Source organism: Struthio camelus, chromosome 5, assembly GCF_040807025.1.
Source record: "Struthio camelus isolate bStrCam1 chromosome 5, bStrCam1.hap1, whole genome shotgun sequence".
NCBI lineage: Eukaryota > Metazoa > Chordata > Aves > Struthioniformes > Struthionidae > Struthio > Struthio camelus.
This window is the reverse complement of record NC_090946.1, coordinates 21,362,847-21,387,723: the sequence shown is the minus strand read 5'-3', so window position 1 is coordinate 21,387,723 and position 24,877 is coordinate 21,362,847. Positions and strand designations below refer to the sequence as shown.

The following is a 24,877-nucleotide window of genomic DNA, read 5'->3' as shown; positions in this document are numbered from 1 at the left end:
CTTCCCATTAGTAATTTTATTATTAAAAATAACTCAGTTATTTTAAAGACATAGCTGGCTTCAGACTGAATTACCATTAGACTCAAAATAGCAAGTTTTCAATATACATCTGCCTCATTTTAAACAAAATTCACTCATGCAGGGGTGCAATGGAAGGCCTATGCAGATTTTAAGTTGCATCCTGTTCCTTAAAATATATTGACGGTGCACAGATTTTTATGATGATCTATTGTACATATAAAGTTTATCACAAAAGCATGAATTTCCTGCCCAATTTATTCCAAGAAATCTTCCCTGAATTCCTTGGAAGTTTTTCTTTAAATATTAGAACAGAATCCGGCCATTTGTCAGTTTATATCCTTATTTTATTTTAAAGTCTGGTTATTTTGTACATTGAGAATCACTAAACTTCAGTATGTCTTACCAACGGTTACCAAAGAATGCTGCTCACCGCGGTCAGCAGGATGGGCTTTTTTCACGTTAAAAGTTGAAGCATCATAAAACTTTCTTTCTGTGTTTATGGGGAATTTCAGAAAAGTCCAACTGTACACATGGCAGGATTATTCTGTGCTAGCCAATCGCTTGCCCATGAGGAATTAGCCCTTACTGGATTGCTAAAGCAATATATGTATGTTTGGTACAAGAATAAAATGGAAGAGAATTCCAAACACAGATATGTAAGAACATATTTTCTCTTGCTATTTATAGCTTCCTCTAGCTACCTATTGAGAACATCTTTGTATCTTTCTCTTTACACATCTACTATTTACCTTTTCATTCTGTGATAACTTTTTGCCATTTTAGCATACCTATTCCCAACTTAATCGGTATGTTCTTTAAAAAAAAAAGAAGAAAAGAAAAAAACAAGCAGCAGGACTTCAAACAGGGCAAAGCACTTAGCAGATTTTATTGCAGTCCATTTTGTACTTTTGTTCTCTATTTTACTGACATATTTACTGTAAACACAGAATGTATTCGGTCCTAAAAAACACGTTTGTCTCCTGTTTCATTCTGAAAAGGAAACTACATCTCAACTCCCACCTCCACGGTTATGAAGGAAGGTTTATGCTGTTTGTTCCATCAAAACAGTGGAAAAATGATAGGTGCACAAGGTCAGCTAGGCAAACTGTTCCAGCTGATGCTTTGTGTGCTCTTTAAAGGTAAACACAAAGAAGAGTAAGTTTAAGAAGTTAACGGGCTCAGTTATGGTGTTTCACTTAACTATAATCCGATTTGGATGAAATGTTACTTTTTATTATTCAATAACCTACACTAGTAAAATAAAAGATACCACGTAAGCTTTATGTTTCAGTTCACAAAGCTGTCCTGATCTGTTTTTTTTCAAGGCTTTTACTTGGTCTCTTCAGAGAATTTTGTTTTAATTTCCTTAGGGGAAAAAGGAATTTTGGGCAACTGTCGGAAGTCACACAAAAGCATGAAAAGCATTAAATAATCTCTAGAAATCACAACCTGCATTTCCTCAGAATCAAAATTTAGATACATACTGAACTGCCACAGGGATCTCACTTTACCTGTATCCATCCAGTACACTTCATTCCCCGTTTTTCATTAATTCCATAACTAGAAGCCATTTTTTCTAGTACAGTCCTTTGCCATCACCATATACGTACAAAAACATAATTTACTTTTACTTTAAAGCTCTTTTAACATGGGTAGAGCAGTGCAAAGTGGACTTAGCATAAATATGAATTAGAAGCAATCCTTTTGGAAAACGCTGAAATTCCCATGGCCACTGTGATGATACTGTGTGATGTATGATAAAGATGTTAAATTTAGGTTGCACTAGCAGTTTCACTTTGAATACTTTTCATTACATTTAAAAAAAATTGCAACATCATTCATTACATGTGCACTTTTAGAAGCTTCTTAAATCTGTCTTTCATATTCACGTTTCTATTTAGCCTGCGCCTTCGAAGTATAGAATGCTACTGCTTAATACTGTTTTGAATTAGGAAACAATTCTCACATTGTCCAGACTGCTGTTTGGGGTTGGGTTTTTTTTTTTTGATTTCTTATATAGATATGATTTGGTCTTGTCAATCTGCTTTGGAAGACAAGAGCTAGAGTTTCATTCTCTCAATCTGAATACAATTTGTGGCGTGCTGTATAAATTCAGATTCCTCTTCAGGTTTCTATGTACTATTTCCATGGAAGCCTCTTAATAAACAATTTCCATTAGAGTTAAGAATAAAAGACAATGTCAGATTGTAGAGTGGAAGGTTATTCCAAGATATCAAAAATACTTCTATTTACTGATTGAAGAAAGAATCCACTTTGTTGCAGGCTGTACCACAAAATAATTGACTGCAACAGGAGTTCTGTATCCCAAGCCAAAAATGAGGGCACATAACCGATGTCAAGGTCAATTATCTGGTAGTAAAGTACCCAACAAAAGGAGACTATTGTGATTAGAGAAATAAGCAGAACATTGTAATTTTGGAAGGGCTGGCAGCAGACATAGCTCTTGGACTCTTTGTAAACCACCAAAAACATTGTGTGAGAGCACTGAGCATCACAGATGAATTCATAAAAAAATAGGAGAGAGAAATCAGCTATGGTGCAGTTGTTTCACTGGACTTTTCTGTCTTCAGCCTGGAGATTTTTCATAGTGCTGCTTTCTCTCCTGAAGACTAGAAGAAGCACTGTTAAAAAGCACACAATGCATTTAAAACTGTTCTGGGATCTTTTTGTGCCATAATTGTGAGTTGTAAATCTATCCTGTAAATCTATGTGCTATGTGAAAGACCCTTCTTAAAATGTATTTTTTTTAAAAAAAGATTACATGCCACAACCCTATAAGAAAAAAAAAACATAGCATCCTCATGATATGATATCATTAATTCATGTGTGTTTCTAATCTAATCGCTTTTGCTCCTGTTCCTTTTCCCTTCCTTTCCACCTCTCCTGACTCTCTGTTCTCACTGGAATAATCGTTTGTGTTCTTCTTTTGCTCTTGACTTAGTTTAGGAAATGATCCTGAAGTCATTACTAACCCAGAATGGACTGGCTTACTACTAACTCACAAAAGGCATAATTCAAACCTTTCAGGCTAATGGAAAATAACTTCTTTTGACTTTAGAGACTTCCACAATCAATCTTTTAATGAGCATTCAATGGCAAGCTGATAGTTCCGTACTCAGTGATACATCTTATGTTTTCAGTACGATTTTACAGGTTCAATTCCTTACCTTCTAAATGCCATTAGTAAGCAACTTAAACTGATAAGTCTACCTGTTTTCAAACAACATGCTCTGTCTCTGCCATACATTGAAAACAATTACAACAATAGTACTTACCCTACGGTAAAAAACTGCCTCATCTCCTGTCTTCGAGACCTCATCAGTTGTTTGTATTCACCAATACGCAATTTCTTTCCATCGACAATGCAGGTACGTTTTGGTCGGGGTTTATATTTGTAATTCGGGTACTTTTCTAGGTGGATTTTACTTAGCCGTGCCTGCTCTTCATAGTAAGGTTGTTTCTCTTGATTCGACATGGACTTCCAGCGAGATCCTATAAACACAAAACATCAGCGAACACTCAAGTTAGTCAGGTTTACTTTAACATATACGCTTTCCAACACATCTTCTTGCCATAATAAATAAATTTTAAATACGTTAATTAAATAAGCTGATTTCAATTTACATCAGCCAACACTTGGATCTGGAGACACAACTTGAGACACATTAGAAAGACCTGACTTCCAGGTATTGCTGCAGATCTATCATATGTAAATCTCTTTCTAATAACTAGATGCACTTAAAATTAATAGTTGCGTCTCAAAATTGCAGTCTCATGCCACAAAACAGAGTTTCTCCTTCGTTTTTAATAATATGAGCTTTAATCTGTGAACACTCTGTACCTTTGTATTAGCACACATAATGTTATGGTTAAGTAAGGTCTACAACCATTCTTTTAATTTTAAGAGCTTAACACATTTCCTAGGGACCCAAGCTTCTCTGATACTTTTACATGGATCTGGTTCAGACGTTCCTAGTAAAAGATATTAATACCTTGCCATTTAGCAGGAAAAATTTATCAAAACGTTACAGATTCAACAAAATTACAAAAATCACTAGATATCTGGGTGTCTTAAATTTACTTATCTTCTGATTTTCGCTTAGCATAAAGTTGCCACCTGACATTATTTTCAATCCTATTATGTATGTTATTTTCCGGCCAGATGTAATAAATGTACAGAGCTGCCCTTAGTTATATTTTACTTTCTTAATTTAACTAAACTTATATTTAAGAAAAAAAAGAAAAGCAGCAAGCACATTTGTAATTATATACACCACTTTAGTACTGTAAACTTTCATTGAAAGCTGCACCAATAAAAAAAGTAAAAAAATTAATATAGTGTATACAGGAAGAGGAAAAAGTATTCAGATCGCTTGTATTGTTTATAATGAGCTATCTAAACACTCGAATAAAGAAGGTTTTTTTTCAGGGGATATGAAATGCAGAGAGTAGCTTTTTGGTGTCTTTTAGATGGATAAAACGATTACAGCTGTGGTAAACGTGGGTGGAAGCTATTCTTTTACCAAGATTTTTCATACATCAACAAATGGAAAAGTTGTATAAATATTACCCGCAGCCAGTAATGCTCTGTGTCAGTTCTAATATTTCAGACTCTTTTCTCATTGTCCTGGAAAAGTTGCACAGATATTATATGGACATAGACTTATTTGTGGCAGAGCAGATACTGACAGGTTAATTCCACGGTTAACAAACACCCAATTGCTGGCACTTCTGAAATATTTATGCTGGAAGTTTACATTTTAATGAATACAGTTACTATACTCCTAATAGTTTTTTCACAGAATGCACACAAATAATATAGATTCCCTACAGCTGCCAACACTGAAACACTGCAGGTTTTATACAAAACTGAAAGGCTATTCATATAACTTACTTATATGGTAGACAAAAATATGAGAACTACTAAGTAACATTTTGGAAGTTCTGGACAAAGTAACATTTATTTCTATGTATTTTTGCCTCTGATTGCACTAACAAATGCGTTTTTTGAAACTCCTTTGGCAAGAATGTATTTGAACTCAAAATTTACAATGAAATGACTACAGATGAACCTTGATTTTTACTTTTATTTATTACGAGTTACATTCAGAATCTGTCTTTCACTTCAAAGACTCAGAAAACAAATATAGGTTTGAACATTTCACCACTCATTCTCACGTATGTTTCTAATCCTCCGGAGGGGTCTCATAAAGAAAAGCAACATTTCTAAAAAGTCAGCCAATTTATTTGCACAGTGGCAAAACATACGTACTGGTATATTCCCTGATCACCCCAATGTATACCAACTAAATAATAACAATAGTGTCTTTTAATTAAGCAATATTTTAATGGTATGATGCAAGTGCTTGATAGGCTTTTCGAATATTGTAACATTTTGAATCAAACACCATTTTGTATCGGAAAAGGTACGCATATATATGTCTTTTGAACGTGCCATATTTCTTGCTACCTGATCACACTAGTTTGACACTGCTCTGTCTGACACGAACCTTTTATTTTCATTTTGTGCTTTATTAAAATATTTCCCAATAGAGCACTATTACTCCAGATAGCACTGTTTTTACTCTCATTAATTTTGCATTCCTGAGTTCAGGTGATTTCTAACGTGATCTTGCAATCAGGATCAGGCTACACTCTTGCCACAGAATTAAACAACCTTCTTTTTAAATGCTGCTAAGTCGTGAAAGCATTTTGTGAGTCTGCTGTTGAAAATAAAGAGAGTTACAGAAGGGGTAGGAAAGGAAAAGTAAGGGAATAAAGACAACCCATGAGTCTTCATTTGTATAAATCTCAGTAATTCCAATTTAAGTGAACATCTCCCAAACATAATATATATCCTAAAATCCGAGAGGTTGCCTATCCAAGCAGGACGTAACTAGCCCAAGTCACCAATATAAGTAACCTCATCATGTCCAAAACCAACTATCTTCTGCCAATTGCCACTACTACAGCGGAGTCTTTTCAGCTGCCCTCAATTTTGTTTCAGTGGCAATCACGATTTATTCATTGTCTTGCACTTACCTAGGATTTTGCTAATGTTGGAGTTGTGCATGTCAGGGAAAGCTTGGAGAATTTTTCGACGTTCGTCCTTTGCCCAAACCATGAAAGCATTCATTGGTCGTTTGATGTGCGGTTCACTACTGGCTCGGCCCCGCGAATCCCTGTAGACCCGAGCTTCAGCCACAGTGGCACCTCCTGTTGGCCAACAATAATACTGCTGTAGTTTAGCTGCAGAGCCATTCATTGCTTTACTTCCTGGAGTGTCAGGGCAGGAAGAAACAAGATGGGTGCAAAACATTATTATGTGCGTTATGCAAACGCTTTCAGTGCTGTGTTGATTTTAGCCTTACTCTCTTTCTCTCTCTCTTTTTGCTGTCCGAGAAAGAGAGCGAGAGAAAGGAGTGCCAGTAACGTCAGTGCCATCAGTCAGGCTCACCCAGCCAAAGTCCTGTAGCATCTGAATGAGAAACCAAATTGTACTGGTATTTCTGAAGTGAAGGTTTGGAGACGCGAAAAAGTTTCAGCTGGGGATTTTAACATAGCATATATGTTCTCTTTGCTCAACACAACTCAACATAAAAGTTACACCTGAGAATCTAAACTGATGTCGACCTGTTCACACAAGTAATTTACAATGACTGCGCTGCTTCAGCAGCGAAGCACATGCCAAATGTTTCATAAAATAAATTACACAGTACACTCAGGTACATGCTGCTAGTTGTATGCATTTGGCTATGTTTGCTGCTGAATATTTTAAAGTCACATTTGCTTTAGCTGAATTTGAGATGGATCTGTATCTTGGAGCATGCAATCACGTATCTGTTCAATTACGTATCTGTAATAAAACCGTTCGCCTTCAACAGGTACGTATACACGCACACTAGAGCTTCAGAACAGTGTGACTAATATTCTTAGCTTCTCCATGTCGGATGGGCTTTAATGACTCCCTGTCCTGTCATTACCCACCTTCAACTCAGCTGTGTGCATGCTAACTTGACAACAGAGTAGCACAATAGGCCTCCCTTTTGGTAAAATATTGCAGGTTGGGGCATATACATTACTTTGGCTAAAAATACAGGTTAGTTCTTTTTCAAAAAAAGGTTAGCTCTTTAAATTAAATAAAACATTGCAGATGTACTGACTTCAGTGACTGGCTCACAAGTTTTTAGTTGAGCAAAAGCTCAGTTTCCTAATTTAGTGTGAAAAGACTAAACCTTAGTTATACTGTTTTAAAAATTCTGTGTAGGAAACATATTTACATGAAAAAAGTCCTAAAATAGGGGATGCATAACTAATACACTACCTTTTTGCCACCAGGTCCACAGTACATTAATTTCATTTAAAATGCACTGACCAGACAGGATAAATTGATCTTGTTTTATATGGTGTTGACAGCCATGTTTATTGTGCAGTGAAATGTAGTGCAGTTTCGAGCTGACTATATCCATCAACATAGGGCGATATGCTGACTACTGGGCCATATGAAGACATACATTACCCTGAGAGCAAAACACTCATTCGTGTATGGCAGTGTCTTCTCCTGAGGATCACCATGGTAATTTATGATGCCTCCCACGCCATTACTTTACAACTGACACCAATTTGGCAATTTCTGTACTAACATGCGTGACACAAAAGAAAACAGGTTTGCGGCAAATATAAGACGCAAAAATATTTTAATAGTGTTCTAAGCACCATGCTACAGGTGTTCAGCATTTACAGAGGGCGGCTATTGCAGTAAGCTTTTTGTTGCAAGAGAGAGTAGTAGTTTTGCTAAGTGACATAAGATTCAGGTCTGCGTAGGGGACCAGTTCAGGGGTGCTGATGGTTAAGGAGGCTCTGTTCATCGATGTCAGAAGACTTGGAACATTCATTTCACAGATGTCAATTTCTTAGAGGGGATATATTTATTTTGAAACTATAATAAGTTGCAAACATAGTAAGTCAACACTGAGACATTATGCAGAGCTAGATGGCTATATAATTTAAGAGAGATCAAATATTTCATGTAATGTTCATTCCATCTTTTAAAAAATACTATAAAATTTGTAATGAGTAGTGGGCAATTACAAAGTTGCTGACAAATTAAAAAATGAAAATAATTATCGATGTCAAAGTGATCATATATTATTCAGCTACTCGACAGTGAAGGAAAGGCTAGGACACGTTTAAACCCATATGATGATCTTCCATCTTTTACCTTCCCAAAGACACTCATTTGGTATGGCTAAGGAGTTTGTCTTTAGCCTTTTCTAACACAAGTCTGGCCTGATCTTTCAGTCCTAATGCAGGCAAAGAACACTTTTGCTAATATCAAGATTATAGGCTGGCTTTTTAATTTGGATATAATTTAGGTAGAAAGTCAAAAAAAGAGAACGTAAATGATCTGTTTTCAGAGAAAGGTTTTGTCAGAAAGCAATTCTTACTTAGAGTAATAAATTACAAACATCTCAAGAAGGCCGAGAAGCTCTGGCTGCATCTGCTTTAAGCAAGTTCATACTTGAACAATTTGAAAAAAAAAACCAAAGAGCTGGTGCTCTTTGTGCTTGATCGCTGAGGGAATACTTGCAAGTTGACCCATAGGCCATCACAAAACTATCTGCAAAATGAATTTCTGCAAGTAACTAAAAGTAATATAATCTCCATGTTCTTCTAACTATCTCAAAACTACAGAATTATATTTTGCACATAAAGTATAACAGCGAAATACTTCTGTTAGCGTACGACACTAGGTAGGGAGCCCAAAATTTTCAGTACCTTTTTAGCTTAGAAATGAGACCCTAATGATATAAAAAAGGCACATACACTCAGTGCGTTCTTGCAAGTTAAAATACACAAGAAAAAGCTTTCAAACTGCAGGATAGTTCTTAGGTACTTCATCATGCCAGATATGTAAACAGTATTTTGCCCTACATGAAAATTTCAACAGGTTTTACCCAGTGTTTTTTGTTTTTTTAAATTGCAATAGTGATAATAATGACTGAGACAGAGAAAGAGTCTGTGAAGAAACTGTGAAGTTTTTAAAGAAAAGATATGTAAAACTGCAGAATAGTAGGTGTTATTGTTCTGTTCTTTCCGAGAATGTTTTCTGAAAAGTCTAATAAATAATAGTCAAAAATAATAGATAAAATAAAAAATGAAGGCTGAGAATAGAGAGGGAAGCTGGTAATTAAAACAATTGTCTCTCTATGGTGACTAATGGTCTATTTGCTCGTTATTGCTCATACTACAGTCACAGAAGGAGGTTTTGATTTTCAGAATTAGGAGTTTGGTCAGGATTCAAAATGATTGCAAAAGCAGTATGATTTGGCTGCCCTAATGGCTGAGTTGCCAAAGAAATCTACTCTCTGGCCTAAAGGCTGGGGCTATCCTAGAGCGGACACTTTTAGCTTCTGAGGGTGGGGACTGCCTCGCTTCCTAGATCCTTTACATTTTGCTGATCTTGCCATGCCTTAGATGATTTAAAGCTAAAAGCAGATTGGAGGAGAGTCATAATATTTTGTGGATATGTATCGTGTAATTCCTCTGGGAAAGCTGGATTCAGGACGAGAGTCTAGGGACAATATGAGGCCAAAGAAGAGCAGAGAATGAATCTAAAAAAGTTACAGCTTCCTTACAGTAATAGAAAACAATATTTTTCTTCCAAAAGAGGCTGACTGTTCTCTAATGACACTGCATAGGCAAGAAGAACCCCTGTCCTCCAGAAAGCAGAAAAAAGAATCTGATCAGCAACAAGAGAGGCAAAGATGAGGTATTTTCATAACAATGAAATGTTGAAGAAAAAAAAATACAGTAACAATTGTTACATTGCTTATTTATTATTTCCTGCATTTATCTGAGTTTCTCACCTTCTACACGATAAGAATTTTAGGGCTAGGTCTCCTGGCATCTTCTCTGAAATCTTTGTGGCCAGATTATGGTTAATCCTACTGTCTTTAACAGGATAGGATTTTACCCTCCATTTATACATCACCTGCTACAACAGCACCTCAGATTGGGCCTCTTTACATGTTACCAGAATGCAAATAATACTAATGGTGACAGAGACAAGCAAACAGAAGCCTGAGGAAAAAGATGAGGAAAGAAAGAGAAAAGAACTGACAGTAAAGAGGGAGAGATTTTTATCAGTCTCTCAATTATTCCCTAATTACTCCTTGTGCCTGGACATTGACTCATGTTTGAAGTGACACATTTCCTTTGACTTCCCCCAGATATCCAATCTCTGGCTACTCTAAATACTGCATACCATCTTCCGTAGGTATACACCAAGTTAGGGTATATAGAAATAAAGACAATCTTGCTAGGTTCCTCATGTGAAAGTGGCTACAGTTAATAGTAAAACTGCTATCATCAGTTATTCATTAAGCTGAGATGACAATTTCTGTCTAAAGCTTGCAACCTCCAAAATATCCAGCCCTCTCTGTGTTTATACAACTAGCACTGCTAGCAGCTAGCACTGCAGAGACCAAAAGCAAACGAACATGGAAACCGAAGTGACCGTTTTGCTGCTAGAGGTGGGTTACTCCTAACACGGAAATGCCACGAAAACAGGGAGAGTGAAAAATTGGCTTAGCACTCCCCTTTCGTGCTCTTAACCTGTGGATAGATGAATGCAGCCTTTATGAAAGCTCTAACAACATTTAAATAAAATAGAAAAATGCACATCTCAAAAGAACAGACAGACAACAAGATTTGGAAAGTTAAGAGTATAAGAAGAAAATCATTTAGCAATTATTTTGAGATAGGAAAGTCCTACATTTCATTTTGGAAAAGGTTGCAAAAATTACTACTTTGTTGTTATCTAAGTGACTTGCAGCAGCGTTAGGGTAACATTTATCTTTGTTTTGCCCCTTGGCTGCCTTTTACTTCTTTGCTTTTTCTCGCCAGCCACATTCAAAAGACTGTCTTGTACTTTATTACCAGCAGGAGAGGCAAAACAAATGGGCATCTCACGAACTATTGTCATTACTGGTGTGTCTTGTCATCACTATGCAAAGCTAACACCCACACAGAAACAGGACTAGCTCCGGGACGGCGCTGCCTGTAGTCACACAGAGGCACAAACGTTCTGCAGGAAAGCGTCTGTTCATCAAGCCGCTTTCATTCCAAATGCTAAACAGATATTATTCAGCTGGGATTTGAGGGCCCAACACTTCTTAGAAATTGCACACCAGTGAATGAAAAGGGGGAAAACTTGAGAAATATATGAGTGAGTCATGAAATCGTGTAACATTTAAATGGGCTCTAGAATATTTCACCTGCAGAGGTGAAATAGCAGTGTGCTAAGTAAACACTGGGAGTGGAGAATACACTGTAGCACAGGTTGGCTACATTAATGCAACGCTCAGTTATGATAAGGCTTCTATTTTTCCTATTAGAGACGCCATTCTCTCTAAAACATCAACAAGAAGAACCAAAAGGGAATTCCCTAAGGTCAGCTCTGAGGAAACATAAACCTCTAATTCAATAACTCTGCTACTGCACTGAAAAAGGCCTTATTATTGCAACATCCATATGGAGTCAATTGGACATTAATGACTAATCAATCCCTCCCCTTTCTATTCTACTTATAGTGTCACAAGCCATGTTTAGATTAGCCCATTTCCTGCTTAGGATCGCTCAAGATGTCTTTTGTTCTTTCAGGGCTGGCCTGATGGAGGCAGCTTAAACAAACACACGACCCAAGTGGTGCAGGAGTTATAAACTGCCATATGTGAATGAACAAAGGGGCCATACTAAAGCCTTTTGTGGTATTTGTTAATGTTTTTCATCTGAGTTTAAAAAGACCTAATGACTTTGCGGTGAGCTGATGCATGTGGCTCGTGGCTTTGCAAAATGAAGGAAATTCTAGCCAGTTATATATCAGCATATATTTTCCAAAGTCCCTTGTTTTCAGTTTTGGTGGCAGCGAGTTTACTTTTTTAGTACATTTGTTCTACATATGCAAGCAGAATTCTTCATCTCGATTAAAACAGAGCACCAGTTGTCACAACCATCCTCACAATCTGCATATACTTCTTCCCCATTTGAAAGACTGGAAATAAAATTAACAGTGAAATATCCTTCTCCTGTGTGTACAATCAAAGCAGCCTTTCTCAGCTCAAGCAGAGGCAGCAGCTCGCTCACCAGCCTTCCAAACTGAACTGCAACTTGGGTCATACTAAACGCTGAAACAATATTTCTAAACAGGCTATTATCACTTCCATGCTCCACAGCCAGCTATGCCCAAATCCACGTTATTTAAAGGAATCAAAGCCCCTAAATGCAACTATTTTCTCAATGGTTTACACAAACAGTTTAGATTTCTTGACCACATTTTATGGCAAAATTAACCCTTATGGAAATTTGGCATGGAGTACGGCTAAAACCAATATAATCGTCTATTAAATTACATGGAATATTAACTGAATTAATTAGTGCTTACGGTCTGACTTAAGCCCTCAATGGTCAATATAATCCCACTTGTGCTGGAACACAAGAGCATGAGAAGCATCTCTCTGGAGATCCATGAAACACCTAGATAGAAAGGGGGGTGAAGCAGCGGCCTTTAATGTAAACTTGGGGAGGTATGTAAGTGTCCTAAGATTTTTCAGTCATGTGGCATTTGTACACATCAAGACCCTCCACAGGTCTTGGAGGGTGCCTCTAACTCTAACAACCCCTCTCTGAGATAGATGTTATTGACAGAAAAAAGCGAAACACTGAGGTTGAACACTAGGCAGCTTAAGCAGTGACACCAGAAGTAAGGGATCAGCCAGCTATCAGGTCTAACTGCGATCTATATTCCCCCTATAGATAGTGCTGTTTCCATTTCATGTTTAATTTCATACACAAACGAGGAAAGCAAAGACGCATAGCAGGGGAAACCACGGACAAAATACTCCAAACCAAGAGAAATATTACTAATAATTATTATTACGTATCTGACAAACTCTAATGATATTGCAAGTTGTTTTTTCAGAAAAATTGTTGTGGTAACAACTAGGCAGTTAGTTATTGTTACTGTATCAATCAGCTTCAAAGTCAAAATGATACGAAGAGGAATGGACTGATCTATTTAACACAAAAATGTTTCCACAAAAGTAATATATTTATTGCCAGTGGAAGTGTTACCAGCACAATTTCAGCATAATTTCAATCAGAAAACATGGATAACCGATTTTAAAACACAGGGACTAATTCTGCAGTCCTCAGTCATGCCTGACAGTTATTAAAAAATCCTGTCTGAGCAAGGGCCATAGGACACGGTCTATTCATATTTCAGTCAATGTTTTGTTTTGTTTTAAGACGGAGAAATGACAGACAGCGATTCACCACAGAGAAAAAGGCAGCATGACCTCATATTTGATGCATGCGTTGTTCAAGGTGTGGCTGAAAACTGCAAATGAACAGCTTTGCTTGCTCCTATGTAGCAAAACAATGAACTAAAAAGCTGAAGAACAATGTGGTTTATAAAAGGACACTGGTTTTAACAGTGGAAAGAGAGGTTTACAAAATTCACAAATTCACAAAACTCCCCCAACTTTTGACCATCTATTGGCATATCAGTGCCGATCCTGATGAAACGCAGAATACTCTGCCAAAAAGTTTTAACATGTGTCTTGGAATCACTGCTTTAATGTCCCATTTTCTGAGTTCAGTCTACAATTGAACGTGACACCTTCGAGCAAATACTAGCAATTCTGTGTATCAAAATAACTAATTCCCTTCCATCCAGTGCTTGCTGTTCTCACTTGTCATATCACATCCACAATTAGACGGCAAGGACCTACGGCTAGGGTATGCGCATGCATATGCTATTTCTTTTTGCCCTTCACATTGGAGGGATGTGATATGAGAATAATTAATAACGTAATTAGTAGATGATACATCATGAAGGGAGAGAAGCAAAAGCAGGATGGGAACAGGAGTTCTATGTTAATGAGTAATGGGGAAAAACACTGAAGGCTAATTTTTCAAATGTGCTGCACCTGCCCATTTGGGATTTGTGAGCGAAGCCAGGAAGCTGTTTGTACAAAGAGGGCAACTGAATGTCCAAATACATTCCTGCATTTACCTGATTTGGATTTAAAATGGGGGATTTGCCATGAAACAGGGGCTTATACAAAAACTTACAAATTACCTTCACAGAAATACTACCCTTACTGTGTAACTACAGCTGCCAAAGTGAAGCGTAGTATTTTCATATTTGCAGAAGCTGTGAAAATACTGTAATGATCACAACATTTTGGACCACTGATTCTGTAAAATTAAGTCAAAGTAAAAATGAAGAAAATACTGACCCCTTGCTAGTGAAATTCTACACTAAATGCTTGCTTAGATACTTGGCATATCCATGCAGAAGAGAGGTAGATGCTCTAAAACACTTTTCCATTGCTGGGATGCTGAGGCTTCTGAAGGAGAAAATGCAGTGTAAATTTAGAGAAATAGAAAGTTGCACAAAAAAGAGGACTTGTCTGAACTCTGTGAAGTGCTCATGCTTAGCCAGGATATACCATGCTTTTTTCCTGTCGTATTCATATTTCTACCTCACTCCCTGGGCTCAGAGAGGTGGGGAGGAGGGGCAGGATTCCTCCCTGCTCCGTGCAGCCTGATATAAAGGTGGCTTCCCCGGAGCTGCAAATTCTTGTGCGCCTGCAAGTTTTGCACTGCCTGTTTGAGGAAGCTTCAAGTTCCTTTTGCGATGCTGGAGCAACAAAGACACGGGCAGAGCTGAGAATCAGGACTATGGGGTGTTTGACACCAGTGGCAGCGGTATCCGCACTTCAGAGTGTGAAAAAATGTTTTAAAGCATGGAACGACTATATTTAATTTTTCACTCCCTCCACTTAAAAATAGCTAAGCAAACTGACTGATGCTTTCAGTGGTTGTGACAACAATTTTCTCACGGTCAAAGACTTTCTGTGTAAAACTGCAGCCTACAGTTACTTTTTACAGCCTTTTTCTAGATTCCTGAAAATAATGGCTTACTATATAATGGAAATTGTGATAAGACCTTAACCATAACTGTGCTAATGGGCACCCCTATACAGAACTCCAGGCATTGTAACGGTATTTGCACAGCATTAGAAATTCCACTGTAATCATTTTTAAAATAAAGGTGCTATTCTAAAAGAATCAATTACTGTAGCATAGAAACAGTAAGTGAGAAAGCCTTGTATTTAGCAGTAGGAAAAAAAAATACCATAAGACAGTTGCAAATCCAAAGGTAATACTTGCGGAGGACAGCCAGATTTATTACTCTGAAAGTGAGAACCATACCGTATGTTAAATATTACTGTCTGGAGAGGAGTCGATTTCAATGCAGTGGGAAATCAGTCCACACACCCCCAGCTCAGATTTTTCAGTACTCATAGTGGGAGTTCCCCCTGTAAAATTTTATGGAGATGCTGGCAACAACCAGATTCATAAAGTTGTTGCTATCAGGAAAATTGATGGGATGGTCCTTAAAGACAGAAGGTCTTACTTCCATCCCATTTGCAGGCATTGAGTTACCCCAGAATAGGCAAGATCAGGTTAAGGCCCTGAATCTCATCCAACACAACTGAAATAAAGTGCGTAAGTACTTTATCCCAAATTCCTGATCTGTTATGAGTTATTTTGAAAAATTTAAGCATATCACTCAAGTTTCAGACACAATCAAGTAGAGGCTTATATGTTAAAAACAGCAACCATGATTAAAGAAGTCCGTGTTTTAGTGTCTGATCTAATTAACTAAGACATTAAGAAGTTATTTCATCTTCAAATAATAAAGATACACTTAAGGACATTTTGTTTATCAAGGAATGAAAACAAGAATTCAGGAGAATAAAGATACCCGCGTTTGAGCTTTCTGTATTCTCTCTGGAAACACTTCTTTGTTTTCAAACAGCTTTCACTGTTTTCTGATTTTCATCTTTCCCTTCTCAACTGCCATAGCAACTATTACAAATATTTATGTGTGACAAATATTGGCGTGGAGCGGCATTCTTTCCTCCAGTATTTCTGAAGCACTGTCACCAGAGTAGACGATGCTTTGTCATGCATGTACTACCTGCTGTTTACAGCTCTGCAGAAGAGGGTGTTAAACAAGTTACCTCACAGGTCTGGGTTGTGTTGGCAGCCTGCCAAGACTGATCTGCTTGCAAAAATATTGTTCCCTTTCACTTACCTCTTCTGCTGGGCAAAGTTGACCTTTGTGGAGTTAAGAAGGAATTGTGTCACCCTTGAGTATAAGCAGTTATTTACTACTGGGTATTGTTTTCTGCAAATATCAGCATTTTGAAGCTTTGAGTACATGGTAGAGGAGCTCCTTTAAGAAAGAGTTGATCCGGTTTTGCTTAAGGGATTTGTGAAACCTAGGCACTTGTCATGAAGACTGCTCTGTCACTGGGGAGGGAGAAAGTGAAGTTTTGACAGATGGACAAAAACCTGGAGCATGACAAGGTGGCAGTTGATTTCCCCTCATCCTTACATAGCAACCTTTCGCTCCCTTTGTTGTGCCTTCTCGTGTTTCTCCCCAAGCAGATCATGAAACTAGCTTCTACATTGCAAAGTAGGTGTACAACCTCCCTTTGCTTCCCTAGTTAGCTCATTCCTCTCCCTCACATATATATCAACTGTTCCACATTACTGATGCTGCTGCCACTGCAACCACTCATCTGTTCTGTATGCTTTGGAAACCTGTTATATCTGTGACGAAGCCTCACACCATTTCTTTCTTTCTCTGCCACATGATTTCCCTTGCTACTGGGCAGGCAGAATCCTTTACTGTGCTGCAAAATGCACTGCAGTGTGGCTAGCCCAAGTCAAACACGAATGGGAAGTGCTAATTTTATGGACATAAAAAGACAGGCTGTCGTAACCACTGCAAATGTTGAGCAATGAGTTTTGGTGATGGTCAGCAAATCTGCCACCTGAAATGCTGCAGAACTAGATTCTTATGCTTACTACTGAAAAGCTATATGTTCTTTTCCAAGGAAATGTGCTCCTGTACTCCAAATTCAGATCCAAAATCCAGTCCAAACCAAAAACTATGTATATCTGAACTGGATTTAATAAGATCAAGCTAGCACTTAGTACTGCACCTAGCACATCACCAATGGTTATGCAGCTGCCAGTCCCAACTGGCTTGCCTCCAGCCTGCTTGGAGCATGGTCTGAAATATCTTGATCAAACAGGTAAGGCTTGAAGCTTTATCAACTGAAATAGTGACTTGCTACACAGAAAAACGTACTGTTTAAATCAAGGAACTTGCAAATTAAATTAAGAGACAACTGACAGTGAGAGAGGACAAAGCCAAAAGGACGACACAGGCGCTAAGTCAATCCACGTAATACAGCGGACTGGTACCAAGCACAGGCCAAGGAGTCCAAGCTATGTCTTGCTGACTGATTCCCCACCTAGGCTCATAGCACAAGTGATCTTTGGGAGGCTTGGAAAAATAATAGCTTAATGGGCAGATACAGTAAATATACATATATAAATGGACAGATCCCTCCATATTATTTTAAATTCTTTTTATCTAAACTGGCTGGTATGTGCCTATCCTCAGCACTGCGGACCATGCTTACCACACCCTGGCAGATTTAACACGAAAGGAAGAAGCAGCAAGTGCTACACACCAAGTTTATAGCATCAGAAAAACTATCACATGACAAATAAAACAAATGAAAACATCAAAATAGAACTCAGAAGAAAGGGACTTTGGGTATGGTGTCCCAAACGGCCAATTGCAAGGCCAAATATTTAACTCACTAGCCCCTGATTATAATATATAAATAAACATAATACCTGAACATTGAACTAATTGTTAGTGCTAATATGGTGCTTTTACGGTGCTTTATGGTGCTACTATTTCTCAGTATTTGCTTTATAGAACTGAATTTATCTTCACAATGGGTCTAATTTTTCACGTGGGAAAACAGGATACAGATGATTTCTCTTTTACAAAGTCATACAGTGAGACAGTAGCAAAGCAGCCCAGGATCCAGTTAAGCAAATTTTAACAGATCCAATTCTTCGGCAGGAACAAAGATCAGGTGCTGACGGAATCTGAACCTCTTGACTGCGACAGCGGAGGGAAACCAGACCGCAACCTCGGCTAAGGTAAAATCGGTAATTGTCAACAGGAACATTTCTATCTATTCTGCAGATTTCTATGCACTAACGAGCAAAATCTTAACATCCTACAAATTTTGAAAGCGTTTGACCACAAGCACAAAAAGAGAGGGGGCTGTACGCATTGTGTACCTTATACGAGCATAAGATGTGAGTGATTCAAAAGAAGCAGCACCGTCACCAAAAGTGAGCACCTATGAGCAGAATCTCCTTTTCTGAACCTGAACCAAGAAAACTTATTCAGATCATCTGATGTTCTCTGGTAGGATAACATATTTTGGGTCCCCCCCGCCAGTCCCCAGAAATGTAAACAAGGTTCAGCTATGGCTCCTGACTGTATTCCGCCACACTCTGGTCAGCTGATATACGTCAGTCTTGTTGTAAAAGGGGTTTCAGCTTTAGCTAGATGCAAGCCTGTCTTGGTGCGTCCATGCGAGTAAGCTGTATTTCACTACCGACAATCCCAAATGTTCAAAATCACGAATCCACCTTCAGAAAGAACTGAGATCTCCTTTAAAATCTTGAGGTTAGGAGAAAAAAAAAATCCCTGTTTACTTCTATAATTGTTTTTTCTAATTTTGTATGTCAGTCTCTGAGCATTTATGAGGCTCTCAAATCATATTTTTGAATTTTGCTAGTTACAAATGTTTCATGTATTTTAACACGACAACTGGGATTTCCAGGTAATGATACAACTCTCAGAGCTGGGGATTATTCATCGAACGGTGTCAGTCAGTGACAATGTTTTTGAATACAGTCTGAGCATGATTTTTAATATAGCTAGTCCAGTGCTGCTGCTGGCTAAGTAATAGAGATGTTAGTTTATGTCATATTTAATATGAAACTCTTACATATGATTTTTCAGGCCTCCAGTCAGATGACAGGTCATTCATTACATGCACACATAATACAAGCTTTGAATACCACTTCATACGCTACGTCTCCTCTGAAAGCACACCTAACTACTATTAGTCCTAATAAAGAAGTTTCACACACTGGGCAGGGACAACTTTACATCTTAAATTTCATTTTGCAGTATCCTTTCCTATTTATGTCTTATAATTGCACAGAGCAAAATGTAATGGATTCCAAGACTTGTACAACAATTCACGATTCAAAAAGAAAATACATGTAGCTTCAGCTTCTGATCAATGACTTAACACCACAAGCACTCCCAGAATTAAAGGAGAACAGGACTCCGATCCTGTAAAAGTTCGATCACTGCCATATGTTACAGACAAGATATAAGGAGTAGAGAGAAATCAATGCTAGATATTATTACATAGGCATTCCACGAAATACAAAAGTCTATTGAGATTTCTTTCAATAATAATAATAAAATAAACTTGAACCTTAAAGACTGTGTCACAGCTAGGGACATCAAAGGCACTTCCCAGATCCAGCCTGTTTGGCTGCATGCTGGGATGAGCCATAGATGTGTGCCATCTCTCTGCACCTTTTAGTTTCCTTTGGAAATCCCCACGTGCAGGGAGGGAGGGAATGGAAGTGCACTTCCACAGCTCCCTCAGTCTAGGTGAACGAGGGACCAGGGTGCAGTCCAAAGTGCACTTCCCCACAGTTTACAGCCAGCAATGGGGCTAAATTTGGAATTCTTGGCTCAGGAATAAAGCTCTCTGATTAAAAAAAAAAAAAAAGCTCTACAAATAGTCAGTATATATTTTTCAAATGTAGCAAATTTCATAATCCTGAACTTGTTAAATTCTGGTGATAGGAGTACCACTGTCTAACAGATCTAACAGCCACACACTCAGATTCTCAGGACAGCACTTGGACTTCATAGATCCGGATGTATTTCTGATGGAGAAAGATAGGGGGGTCAAAAGTTGGCCACTGACATGTTACTTCAGAAATGTTCATTTTCTGTGGGATTGTGTTATTTGCCTAACAGCACACAACAAAACATATAAATATTATCTTAAAGTGTCTGCAGCAACCTGCACTCAAATGAGATCTAAAAAAGATAGGAAAAAAGATTAATTAAAAGTAAACAACGACGACAAAACAGAAGGGAAGATGTGAAACACTAAGTCTTAGAAGAACTATCACTACGGCTATTATGAAAAATTGACATTCAGTTGAGATTCTGACCTTGGCAACACAGTACCGTGGAAGAAGGCTCTCTTATAATAAGAGGCCAAGGAGTAAGTTGTCGAGTTTCTTAGTAGCCCAGTGCTGAAACAGACACATGTACACAAGCACTAAATACTATCAGCACATATAAAATGTAAACTTGGAAAGATCTGTGATAGCTTCATGACAATTAGGAAGAAGTGTTAATATTTTTGAAGACTCATACAGCCTATTGCGTAGTGTAGTATGTCAGAGGCCACAGTTTAACTGCTGACATTTCAGCCGCACTGTCTTCAATGGGCTTTCACTCTAAGACATGCCATGCTAGAAAGTGTCATCTCCTAGAGAGCTTGCCAAGGGATGAAACTTCAGCAATATTTTAATGTCTTTTATAAATCCAGCTAATAACTGATCTAAGTTCACCTTGTCTACAACTAGAAGGACAAACACACAGCTCAGTTCTGTACTCTTGCCAATGCTTTTTTCTCAGATCAGCAGAGGGATTCATCCAGCACTTCAGCACTTCTTTTCCAGAGACATCTCTTGGCTGCTAAACCAAGTCTGGAAATCTGAATCCATTCATGAACTCAGATTTCCCGTGTGGCAAAACACCATGCCTCACACTGCCCCACTAGCTCTAGAAAGACATGTACACTGTCCTTAAACTGGCACACATCACTGTAGCTTAGGTTACATATGTCAGTGTTTCAGTCTGTACTACCCAGTAACAGGAGGGGCTGTCAGTACCACGAGGTGTATTGAGACACTAAATTAAGGACATTAGAAAGAGTAGGTTTGAATTGAAGGAAATGAACTAACCCAAAAAATCTACAGGGACTTTATGTCATAGGAACCAGTAACAGTGTATCTGTAAGTATGTGTTTATGCGTTGCAACATTTCATCCCAATCGAGGGGGGGAAAAAAGCCCTTTAACATGTGAAAATATGAGAAGTTGCCACAGGATGGGAATTTCTTTTCCTAGTAGTTTAAAAATAACTGCTAGTCAAGAAGGACTTTTGAAAGTCCATAAATCTCCAACTCCTTAACAAAACATTGCAAAACATCTATCTGTAAGTTATTTCTCAATTATTTTCTGTTAAATATTTTTCTGTTTAGAAACAATATGACAGTGGCCAATCACATGCAAAAAATGATGAGTAAATGAAGCTTATAAATAATAGCTCCCTAAAAATGAGACTCTGAAAATTATTGGTCTTATAAGGAAATACTACAAACAAAAGGTATATATTGGGAAAATCTGAAATGTTTGATTAAGATGCTAGCCTCCAAAAGACTAGCAAACGATTCATGAGCTCCAGTCATCATCTCATCTCATTGTTATGGAGTCTAGAATTCTTGAATATGATAAAATACTTCTTAGAATGTTTAAGCACAAGATATATAAGCATCTGCTCATTGCAGATGTGCCAGTTCCATGTGGCAAGCTAATCATGATGTTAGGCCAGTAAGTAGGAATATATTGCTGAATTAAAGTTTGAGTGTTACTATTCCTTTGTATAGGTCAGTCAATACAAGAACTGTCAAACTGAGTCAATCTTTGAACTGAACTTACGGCTTCTGCATTGTATACATACTGTCTCCATCCAAGTGTCTTTTAAATTTAGTTCTTTCGATTTGCCCAGAGATTCATTAAAGATAACGTATGTAGGTTGGCAAGCAAGGAGAATCAGGACTGTAAGATGTTTTATCACAGGGATATCATACACTGCTTGTACAGTAAAGGAAAGATAAGACTTACATGTGCTGTTGTTGTCAGACTACAAAATGAAAGGACAATTCATGGTTCCTTACCTGGATCACTTATTTTGGGGTAACAGAGACAGAATAGACTATGTGCTCAGAGGAATATTTCTCTATACAGAGCATATTAATGCCTTTTCATCAGACAAATTCTGTCTCTGTATTGCAAAATCATTTGAAAATAACCCTATTTGTCAACAGTCACAAGTTTATCGACCCTGTTCTTTTGATCCAAGAAAAAAAGCAAACCGTGAACCTGTCAGATGTTCGGCTATTAATGAGAAGATTTAGAAATATTTTAACCTTTTTCTGAAGAGCAGTGGCATAACTAGAACTTATCACATTTAAAAAAAGAGAAATTATTCTCACACAAAAGAGGTAAATTGAGAGGGCAAAATGTTGTGTAATATCCTATCTGAAAAAGACACTAAACTTAGTTCACTGGCTGTCCTATCTACCTACATGTTGTTTTCTGATCTGTCACGGGGCAGAGGGGATAGCAACGGCAACCACTCCCGGAGCACACACGGTAAACCTGCTAGAGAAAAAACTGAGTCCTCAGAAATACTGATGTACTTCTGTGGCTTGACACTGTACAACTGTTTTATAGAACTCTCAGTGATATCAGTGAAAATGCATGCAGGCTTATATTATGGAAAAGACATTTTCATATCGAAAATGTAAAACATTTTTCTGTTATCATTTGACAGCTGCCTGTCAATAAAATAGTGCTTGCTGTATCTTGAATAGTTTGTGAGTGCAATGGTAGGCAGCCTTCTTAAAGAGCTCTAACTTTCTACCAAGCTGCTAAATCCTTAAGAACTGGTGAAATCATATGCATGCACATATTGCTTCGCTGAGATAATTTTCCCAGTATATCCTACACTTTTATTAATAATATGAAATGTAAACATATTAATTAATCAATAGTTGCTAGGGGAAAAAAACAGTTGTGTTTCAGGAGATCTTAGAGGATACAGGCAAGACAACTTTTCATGCACCTGTCCTTTGCTATGGATGTATTACAACTTCATAGAACACACAAAAAGTGTTCAAGTTTTATCCTGGGATGTAAGCTATACAGTACCTATGACACCGGCAGCAGTTCAGCTACACGGCCATTCTGTGCAGCAGCCTTCAACAACACACGGTAACGCACAGTAAACTGCAACTCACCTTCTGCATCTTCTGGCCTTGTAAGATCAATGACACCAGGGCCCAGTTTTCCATCTTCATTGGGTTTCCCTGTTAATTGTGGGCCTAAATTTTCAAACCTTGATCTTTCCTGGAAAAGAACAGAAGTATTCTTTAATGTTCCATATAGTTTAGTTTTAACTGTGTGCCTCTGCATGTATGGATGCACTGATACATGCCTCATTTTTTAAATCTGAACAAAAAAAAAGTGTGCATTTAATTAGAAAAAATGAGTGCATTTAATTAGAAATTTAACTGAGACAACTTTTCACAGGTTCTGAGTGTTCACATTTATGAAAATCAGTTTTTTTATGTGAAAACATATACAGAAACTTTGAAATTATTTTGATCTGCACCTCCATAATGCATAAGTGATTGTACATGCAAACATGAAACACTCTTGGCAAGAAACAGTGCTGATCTATGCTGCTCACTTTGCCTTTCCACTAAATTTTCTAACTTAAACTGGAAAAAACAATCATTTGGGAGGCATGAAAATTCAGAAGTTGAAAGAAGAGTTGGTATTAAAACATACTGCTAATTTAATGGAAAAGCACTTTCTCCCCACTATGAGATTCAACTTTGCATTTGTAACTCTGAGAAAACACAAGTCTGAATTTTATGCAAGAGACTTTCAAAGAAAGACAAGTATTTGAAAGAAGGAATAATAGATAACAGAACTGATACTATTATTTTGTCTAGGAATTTAAATCGTACCTTATTGAAAGGGAACCTCTATCTAAAGAGAGGAAAAAAGAAAAAAAAGGAGTAGTAAATAAAATAAATATTCATACTCCTAGAAAAGCACAAAGCTTTTGAGAGCTGAACATCTCCATAAGAAAGCTGGAACTGGAAAGTGGAAACTAAGGTGTATTTTATGTGTTAACCCAATTCTTCAGTCGACTTCTGGACAAGGGCACTACAACTGAGTGCAATGCTGCCTCACCACAGTAGTCTCTGCAGTACTGTGTATCAGTAGCTAAGTGTTCAATGGTTATCATTAATTTAGCATCCTCATTTGAAGGAACATAACATGTTTTCCCTCTTGCCTTGTTGTTACCTCTTCAGACTAAACTTGGCATTATGTTGTACTTGTGAATGAATGAAACCTTGTTCATTACTATGAAACAATATTAAATGTCATGTCAGCTTGAATTTACAGACATGAAATACCAGCTTTCAGCTCTACGAACAGTTTCTCCATGTTATACTTAATGCATTATGCAGAAGAAGAGTGCTGATTGCTGTTCAGCCTATTGTTCAATGACCTAGTTCTGTACTAAGCATGTTAAATATAAGAAGAAAAGAGTCTAAGTTTTTCTCCTGCAAGATGCTTAGAAATTTGTAAATGTTCTTAAGGACCAAACGTACTGGATGGCCTTGGCTCCTCATTTGTTCCACCTCAATATAGTTGTGCTTTCTAATCTGAGTATTTTTAGATTATCGTTATATTTCAGTGAAGAAACCCCAGGAGCCAAACCATTCAGGAATTCCTTTGATTCCCCCAATCATGTTTTTTTTTTTTTTATTTTTTAATTTAAAGAGGAGGAAAAGCACAAAACTGACACGGGATTTGCTACAACATGCAGCTGAGGCATTTCAGTTACTAACTGCATTTCTAAAAGTTTCTCAGAGTCTTCCAGTCCTCTAGCAAAATAACTCTGCATC

At 37.6% G+C, this 24,877-nt stretch overlaps 1 protein-coding gene across 19 annotated transcripts in view; it reads right to left on the bottom strand.

Moving 5' to 3' along the window:
• The window catches only part of SOX6 (SRY-box transcription factor 6), a 380,365-nt gene that overhangs the window by 8,408 nt on the left and 347,080 nt on the right, over window positions 1-24,877 (bottom strand). For 14 of the 19 annotated variants that reach the window (XM_068944941.1, XM_068944948.1, XM_068944949.1 and 11 more), the window contains 3 exons: window positions 23,192-23,300; window positions 6,085-6,318; window positions 3,318-3,534 (listed from right to left, as the gene is read on the bottom strand). In XM_068944941.1, the coding sequence (XP_068801042.1) occupies window positions 3,318-3,534; window positions 6,085-6,318; window positions 23,192-23,300 (560 nt within the window). The remainder of the gene's footprint in view (window positions 1-3,317; window positions 3,535-6,084; window positions 6,319-23,191; window positions 23,301-24,877) is intronic. The other 5 variants (XM_068944953.1, XM_068944952.1, XM_068944954.1 and 2 more) reach the window with 1 other exon arrangement.